This window comes from Pteropus alecto, unplaced genomic scaffold (assembly GCF_000325575.1).
Source record: "Pteropus alecto unplaced genomic scaffold, ASM32557v1 scaffold143, whole genome shotgun sequence".
Lineage (NCBI taxonomy): Eukaryota > Metazoa > Chordata > Mammalia > Chiroptera > Pteropodidae > Pteropus > Pteropus alecto.
The window spans coordinates 3,965,175-3,973,910 of NW_006434828.1; the positions used below are offsets into that span (position 1 = coordinate 3,965,175).

Consider the following 8,736-nt stretch of genomic DNA (forward strand, 5'->3'; position numbering starts at 1 on the left):
CCCGACCCTGACCCCGACGAGTGGGGTCCAGTTCTACAAAGTGGCTGTGTGCGTTCAGTCTTAGCCCGTAAGGTCGACAAAGCTAGAGCCACAGGCTCAGGGCAGCCCGAGTAAACAGATGGAGCCAGGCTGTCGCCTGCAGGACACTCGCTGCACTTGCTAGCCCAGCACAGGGCGCCCTCAGCGAGGGTTCCCGCTCCCTCGGTACCTGTTACACCCTCCTCATCCTTCACCAGCACGGAGACCCAGGCGGCAGGGCACAGAACCGGGCACGCGGGCAAACGCCACCAACACCAGCAGCCAGCGAGGTCTGACCGGGCCTAGCTCACGGGTGCGTGTGGCGGGGGGGCGGGTTCCTCATGGTGATGGCTATGCCGGGCCCACAGCAAGCAAAGGGCCGGTGTTCCCACACCCTGGGAAGGCCCCCTCCCCTCTTGGTCTCGGCCCAGCAGCCAGAGGCACTACCGAGGTTCCGGGAGGGCCTGGACTGTCCCACGGAGCCACATCAAAGGAAAGGACGATGCAGAAAAGCCGTGGGTACTGAACAGCATTTCTTTAAATTCCTGGCTTCATCTACAACGCTCTTAGAAGGAGATGTGGGGCAAAAGCCTCACCACACGGGACGTGGCAGTGACTTCTCATGCATGGCGCCAGAGGCACAGGCCAGAAAAGGAAACTAGACAAATTGGACTTCATGAAAATTAAAAACTTTTCTGCATCCAAGGACCCTATCAACAGAGTAAAAAGGCAACCCACAGATGGGAGAAAATATTTTAAATCATATATCTGATAAGTGATTAAGATCCAGAATATAGAGAGCAATCTTAAATCTCAACAACAACAAAAAACAACTCAATTTTTAAAATGGGCCGATGACTTGAATAGACCTTTCTCCAGAGAAGATGCACGAATGGTCAACAAGCCCATGAAAAGATGCCGAATATTACCCACCAAATTAAGACCACACTGGAAACCAGCTCACTCCTGTCAGGACGGCCGCTTGGCAAAAAAAACCCAGAAAATAACAGTGTTGGCGAGGACGTGAAGAAACGGGGACCCTCGGGCACCGCTGGCGGGAGCGTAAGACGGTGCGGCCTCGGGGGACCCGCGAAGGTTAAAACTGGAAGGGCCACGTGGTCCAGCGATCCCGCGTCTGGGTACGCGCCCGGGAGGAGAGCGGGGTCTCCAGGAGGGCCTCGCGCCCCGATGTTCACAGCGCATCCGTCGCAGCAGCCAACAGGTGGAGCACCCCGAGTGTCCACCCGCGGGCGGATGGCGGACAGACCGTGGCGCATCCACACAAGGGAATGTCATTCCGCCTCCAAATGAAAACCATCCGACACCTGCCGCAGCAGGATGGGCCTCGAGGACGCGACGCTGAGGGAAGGAAGTCGCGGGACAAGCACGGACCCCACGCGTGCGGGGCCCCCGGGGAGACAGAGGCAGACGGGTGGGTGCCGGGGCTGAGGTGTGGGCGGTTGTCGTATTCAGTGGGGACAAGGTGTCAGTTTCGCGAGATGAATAGTGTCCGGGGGGTGACAGCGGAGACAGCCGCACGACGCCGCGAATGGCCTTGATGCCGCTGAGCTTAGAAAGGGTTAAGGTGGTGACCTTTAGGTCGTTTGGCACAATGATTTTTTTTAAAAAAAAACAGGTACAGTATGACCTCATTTTGGCAACAACAAAACAAAATCAACCGTCTCCAAACACCCCGATCACCGCTCGATCAAGCTGTCACCGAAGGCTCGCTCCCGCCCTGGCCAGGGGCCGAAGCAGAGCTCCCAGAAGTGGACAGGAGACCCCGCGGAAAGCCCCTCTGACATCAGAACCAGGAGAGGTGCCACCCCCGAAACGGAACCACCGCGGCCGTGAGGAAAAGAGGAAACGGGCCACACTGGCTGGAAAAGGAGAGAAAACGCCCGTTCTGCAGACAGCGCGCCCCTCCCCGCCAGGGGTCGGCGGGCGAGTGTGCGCGCAGCGGGCGTGAGCCTGGCGTCCGGCAGCTACACGTCCGCTCACCAGACTCCCGAACCCCCGGGACGGCCCTGGGCGGCGGCGCAAGGAAAAGCGGCCACGCGTGTGCCCCGGGGACGGCGACGGCTCTTTCACTGCTGCGGGGCCACCACTTGTGTCACTGGTTCATGGTGGACGGATAATGAAAGTCCGTCCAGCGCGGCGATGGCGTGGTGCGACTCGTCTGCTCGGAAGTCTCGACGAGAACCACATACGCTATCGTGAGATACATCGCTTTTCACTGAACACGCCCGAGCTGGGGTCAGCGGGTGCGGGCAGTGTCTCCACCTCGGGCCACGTCCGCTTCGCGTCGATCGGTGACCGACTGTCACAGTGTCTGCTTCTCAGTGGGCTGAGAGTGGACACAGCCCAGCAAGGGCAGCTCCAGCCTGGCCCAGGACACAGCACCCCGGTCCCAGCCCAGCAGGTCCGCTGACTGGGATCTCTGGCCAACACCACTTAATATAGAAACATCTAGAAGCCTGCAACCAGACCAAAGCCACAGACTGCCTTTCCTGAGACAAACCAAGGGACTTTTGTCTGGCCCGTTGAGTGGCTTTGCCTCTTCACATTTTTTATGCCTGTAAATTTTTAAAAGCAAAACCTTTCATTTTTTCTCAAGTATTTGGAACATCGAGGCTGGGGAATACAGCATGACACCATGCAAAGCTCCCCCGCCAGGAACAAGGGCCAGATGGAGGGTCCAAGGCACACCCACAGACGCCTCCAGGGCCAGCAACCTCCACCCGGCACCCCCAGGCCCCCCAGCCCGTCACCAGGGCTGGTCCCCTCCAGCTTTTTTCCGAAAAGATCTCTTTAAAAGATAATTGTTTAAAGCAAAAACAATAATGTATTGTGCATGTGGTTTAAAACTAATGTAGAGGTAAAACCTACAAAAATAAAGTAGCACAATGAGCCAAGAGAGATAAAATAAAATCATTAAAAAATATCTAATTAATCCAATAGAAGAAAATAGGAAAAGAAAACCCCCAGGCCCCCCCAGCCCCTCACCAAGGCCAGCTTGCTGTCTATGCTCCTGTGGTGCTCGTAGGCCAGGTCGCAGGCCACGCACAGGGCGCTGCCCAAGCCCTTGGTCAGGAGCAGGTTGGGGTTGGCGCCGTGGGACAGAAGCTCCTTCACTATCTGGACAGAGACAGGCTTGTCAGCGTCCACCGGGTCCCCTCCCCTCCCTCTTCGAGGAACTCCCTGGAGCGAGGCCACTGGTGCACTGAGCACGGCGGTGGCCGCGCCTGGGGCTGAAGCCACCACCTGAGACTCTCATGGCTCCCTCCCAGGTTCCACTGCTGCCTGGGCCAGGGGACAAGGCTGGGGCGTGGGACATGTGGCAGTTCCTCAGGGAGGGCTGCCATCCCTCCCGGTGGCCTGGGCCGGCACTTCCTCTGTGGCCTCTCCAGTTGCTCCAGAGTGACCTTGGCCCCAGTCCTGTTGCCCATCCCAGGGCGGAGCTGAGCCCGCCAGCACGGGTCCGGCGCACGTCCTGTCGGCCCGCGTCCGGGGGCCGGTCTGCCTCTGCCCTCTGGGCACCTGGGCCTGTGATCACCTGACCAGACACGGAGCGGCCTGGTCTCACCTGTCCCCTGCTGTGTCCTCCGCCACCAGCCCAGGTGCCACCCAGGAAGCCAGGAGCGACAGCAGCTGCGGCCGGATACGGACACTAGCATCGGGCTCTCCGAGGAGCCCCACCCTCTCAGAGTGAAGCTCTCGGCCAGCCAGGCACGGCCCGCTGGGCGACGGGCTCCGCACAGGAGTGGAAGGAGGCAGAGGAGACGGGGCCCCTGCGGAAGCGCCACGGAAGCCCCGCCTGCACCACCAGTGCCCTCAGCCTCCGCTCCGATGCCCCCTGACCAGAAAGGCCCACCTGGCTGCCCTGCCGAAGCAGCCCGCCCTCATCATGCTCTCCCTCGTCAGTCTGTATTTCCTTCGTGACAATGTGTCCCATACTGGCTTATGGTCTGTCTCCCCCAGTGGAGGACCCTGGATGGCAGAGGCTGCTTTATTCAACACCTAGTGTCTAAAAGGGGGCCCGTCTGGCATACAGTAGATGCTCCAAGACAACAGGTAAATGCAAGGACGAAGAGGTAGACGGAATATGCATGGACGGATGAATTGTAGTTGGGTGGATGGGTGGATGGACGGATGAATTGTAGGTGGATGGATGGATGGATGGATGAATTGATAGGTGGATAGAGGGATGGGTGGGTGGGTAGATGGGTGGATGGATGGATAAATTGTAGGTGGGTGGATGGATGAATGGGTAGGTGGGTGGATAGAGGGATGGGTGGGTGGGTGGATGGGTGGATGGATGAATTGTAGGTGGGTAGATAGAGGGACAGATGGGTGGATGGGAGGAAGGATGGATAGAAGGAAGGATGGATGGATGGACGGACAGATGGATGGATGGACGGACAGATGGACAGATGGATGCATGGATGGATGGATGGATGGATGGATGGACGGATGGACGGACGGACGGACCGGATGGATGGACGGATGGATGGACGGATGGATGGATGGATGGATGGATGGATGGACAGATGGATGGATGGATGGATGGATGGATGAGTGGATGGGTAAGTTGGTAGATGGTGGGTGTAGAATGGATAAACACGTCCCTTGGCAGCAGCGGGAGGTGGGCACCGGCCCCTGCACCTGAGGAGTCCCTGCCTGGGACTTGCAGGGCTGTGACTGTGCCGCACGCGGGAGCGCACGCCCACACGCCCCGCTGGGCCCTCGCTGCTCATTCCCCCTCCTCTCAACACCCTCTTTTCTGGGGAGCTCCATCCTCTCCAGGGGCTTCACACCGCCACCCGCAACAGCAAACCCCGGCCACTGACCGGGGAGGGGGCTCTGGGGGGGACCTCACAGGTGTGCCGTCCGGGGGCACAGCACTCACTCACCAGGTCGTTCCCGCTGATGATGGACAGGGACAGCGGGGAGTGGCCGCTCCACAGCAGGCTGGTGTCCGCTCTGTGGGAGAGGAGGAGCCGGACGATGTCCCGGGCGCACTGGGCGGGAGAGAGGCAGAAGGACCGCGGGCTGGCGAGGCCTGACTCCCAGGAGCACCGGGCGCAGGTGATGAACTTGGACGCCATTAGGTCAGTGTGGTCGCCCAGTGCTCTTTCCGCCACCCCGGCGCCCTGGCTGGCACAGAGTGTTCTGGAAGCTGGTGAACGAGTGGTGGGTGGGTAGGTGGTCCTCAGACTGAGGCGTTTTCTAAACATTCGTCATTTCCCACGGAAAGTAGGAGGGACGAGGGAGGCGCCGATTGATTTAAGGCTCGTTGTCCAGACGGCGAGGGAGAATCAGGACCACGTGACTCAGCACAGCACAGCCGGGCACAGAGTGGGTATGACCTGTGGACATCCTGCCCCGGGGCTCGGGAACCCTACAGCAGGCGTCCCCAACCCCCGGGCCGTGGACCAGTACCAGTCCTGGCCCATTAGGAACTGGGCCACACGGCAAGAGGTGAGCGGCGGGCAAAGGAGCGAAGCTCCATCTGCATTTGCGGCCGCTCCCAGCGCCAGCATCACTGCCTCAGCTCCGCCTCAGATCCTCAGGCGTTAGATGCTCGCAGGAGCCCCAGTCCCTGGTGCCAAGGTTGGGGGCCGCTGCCCTACAGAACACAGCATGTGAAGGAAGCGTGGCTAGGCCTAAAGGAGCAAGTCTCGCCTACACGCCCTCCCTGCCCTTCTCCCAAGGACCCTTGTCCCCACCCTCTCCCCAGATGCAGGGGGCCCCCCTTGGTGGCTTCCGTCCCCACCACGACCCTGCTCCAGCCCGGCTCTGACGCCGAGTGCTCTGCTGAAACCCCTCCCTCCTTCCACCCGAGTCGTGGGTAACATGGGCTGGCTGGGCCACCCTCCAGGCCTCCCGGCCGGCGCCAAAGCCATGCCAGCTGGGTGTGCTGAGGGGCTCCTGGGAAAGCTCCCGCCTCTCCCCCACTCCCCGCTCCGCTGGAATGCAGATGCGATGGCTGGACTGCTGCAGCCTGTCTGTCAGCGCTGGACTCGACACTGGCCATCTGTCCTTGGCTTGACGATGACGTCACCTCTAGTGTCTCCTAGCTTCGCTTCCCTATAGCTTTCCAAGTCCGGCGCCCAACGAAGGACACAGGTGTGTGAGACGGAAAGCTCCACGTTAGAGCCAGGCCTCGTACTCCCCGGCCCGGCCTGGCCGGCCTGCCTCTCGGGGCCTCGCTGTCCCGTTGCTGGCGCGGGCTCACGGTTCCCCTCAGAAGGTTCTGGTCAGGGCGGCAGCCCAGTCCCAAGGAGGTTTAGACAAGAGAGGTCCCAATGGGTGACCCCGCCTCCCGGGGCAGGACATGAGATCATCACTTGTGCAGTGGCACGCCGCCCGAGCCACAGCCCCGTGAGGCTGGCTGTTATTGTCACTTCACGGGAGGGTAAACTGAGGCTCGGTTTACTATGCACTCAGCGGTATACTGGCCTGGGCTGCATGGGCCACTACACCACGAAGCCAAGGCCGGTCCCCAGTTCCGCAACGGCCGCCCTGGCCGCTGGCCGTCCTCTCACCAGGAGCTAAGCCCGAGGCTGACGCGGGCAGCACTAAAGGCCGGAGGGCCGGGGGCCACAGCCCAGGGCTCTGCAGGACGGTTGACAGCCTAGGCCAGCCACGCCCAAATGTGTACAACCAGGTCCCATACTGAGAAAGTGACCCACGTGTATGCAGGCCCACGTGGACGCGTGTCCCTAAAACGTGCTGGCACACGCTGTGACACACGGCCCCGTGCAACGCCTCCAACAGTTCTGTTCCGTTTTGACCTAGTGAGTTCTATTCCTGCGGGTGTCACCACCCCATCCGTTCTAGGCAGGGTGGCCTCGGCGGACACCTGAGCCCAGCCTGGTCCCTGCTAGGGCTGTTGACTCACGGCCTTGCCCCCAGCACACCAGACACACAACATGCACACAACGTGCACATGCACCCCCCCAAGCACACCCACGTACGCACACTCGCATGCACACCCATGCATACATGTGGTGACTGATTGTTCAAGCTCACACACAGACATGCTCGCACACACAGGTACATACACACACATGCACAGTCCTGTACACACACTCGTGTGCACACCCAAGGCACACACATGCACAGTCCTGTACACACACTCATGTGTGCACACCCAAGGCACATACATGCACAGTCCTGTACACACACTCATGTGCACACCCAAGGCACACACATGCACATCGCTCCCGTCCAGCCCAGGAGGCCCCGGCTCACCTTGTAGTTGTCCTCCCGCTCACAAGCCACGTGCAGAGCCGTCCGGCCCCCCTCGTTGGGGACAGACGTGTGGTCACTGTAGTAGATTCTGGGTGGGCCTGCCTCGTTATTGAGCTTCAGGCTTGAAGGCAACAGGTCTAGCTGTGTGCAGACAAAGGAGTCAGGTCCTGGTCCCCAAGCCCCTCTCCCAAGCACCCAGAGGCCCGCCACCTGCCCAGCCAGGCTGGGCCCTAAGCCCCCGCAGGGGCGAGTTCACACACAGCGTGTGCACGGAGGAGCGTGTGGCCTTCCTCCCTGGACGGTGGGTCTGCAGCAGCACCCGGCGCATCGTCCGAGTGGGCCCCGAGCCGCCCAGCACCCACGCGGGCCCCAGTCTCCCTCGCACGGGGGAGTGTGCACATGCTGCCACGGATCCAGGCTGGTTTGGGGCACCCAGATCGACCTCATTAGGGACAGGTGACATAAAAGCGAGATTGTGAACTGGACGGCACTGCCTACGGAGTGCCACGGGGCCCCAGTGCCCGCCCTCCTGAGTGGCAGATGGAGCACCTTGCCCAGTCTGTGCACGTCGTCCTGGTCAGCTGCCCTGGCGTCCACGTCCGTGACAGCGTGGAGCAGCAGTTCGGTGATCTTGACACCTGCCTCCCCGGGCAGGGCAGCTGCAATGTGGAGGGGGGTCAGGGACCCCCGCTACAGAGGAAGCGCAGGTGGGGGTGAGCGCAGTGCCCGGTGAGCAACCCCCCAGTGCGAGGGCCTGTGCAGTCGGGGTTCCCCCACCTGGCTGGGGTTCCCACAGCCCCGCTGTGACATGCAGGACAACGAGGTGCCCATGAGGACCGCGAGCGGGTCCCAACTCATAAGGCGCTTCTGTCTGCCAAGGCCGCGGACAGCAGCACAGGCCCTGGTGAACCAGCTTCATTTTAAGCTGACTGTCCCTATCTTCCCCTAGGAAAGCCCCTGTCCTCCCTGCCAGGACACTGTCCACCTGCCACCACACAGAGAGATGGCCAGGCAGCTCCTGACACCAGCCTCTGCCCCGGGCCTGTCCTCCTCCACCCCCGGCAGCCCTCTGGCCATCGCTGAGTCTCTGGAGGACTGTCTCCGGACGATGCTCCGTCAGCACCGGCCACACGGAGACGGTCGGGGGGACCCGGCCCTGGAGGACACAGAGCCACCTCGGTGAGAGGCCCCAACCAGGAGCACACAGTGCGCCTCGGGCCAAGCTGGAGGACCCTCAAGGCAGGAGCCCCGGAAACAGGAGGGGCCCTCAGAGAAGGGCTGGAGGGACTCCCAGAAACGACTGGCATCGGCCCACCATGCTGGGGCGATGGGCAGCCTCCCGGCACCTGCGGAATGCTGGCTACTCCGCACCTCACTGAAGCAGAACTCCCATTTGAAAGATGAAAGCAAACCATAGATTCTTAATTAGAGGCGGATGGGTGGGTGGATGGGAGGATAGGT

At 61.2% G+C, this 8,736-nt stretch overlaps 1 protein-coding gene across 1 annotated transcript in view; it reads right to left on the reverse strand.

Annotated features, from left to right (window-relative positions):
• Window positions 1-8,736, reverse strand: part of ANKMY1 (ankyrin repeat and MYND domain containing 1) — a 38,494-nt gene that overhangs the window by 13,507 nt on the left and 16,251 nt on the right. Inside the window, exons 9-13 of the mRNA XM_015587828.2 lie at window positions 8,053-8,146; window positions 7,825-7,965; window positions 7,276-7,416; window positions 4,932-5,039; window positions 3,025-3,156 (exon numbers count right to left, since the gene is read on the reverse strand). Of these exons, the coding sequence (XP_015443314.1) occupies window positions 3,025-3,156; window positions 4,932-5,039; window positions 7,276-7,416; window positions 7,825-7,965; window positions 8,053-8,146 (616 nt within the window). The remainder of the gene's footprint in view (window positions 1-3,024; window positions 3,157-4,931; window positions 5,040-7,275; window positions 7,417-7,824; window positions 7,966-8,052; window positions 8,147-8,736) is intronic.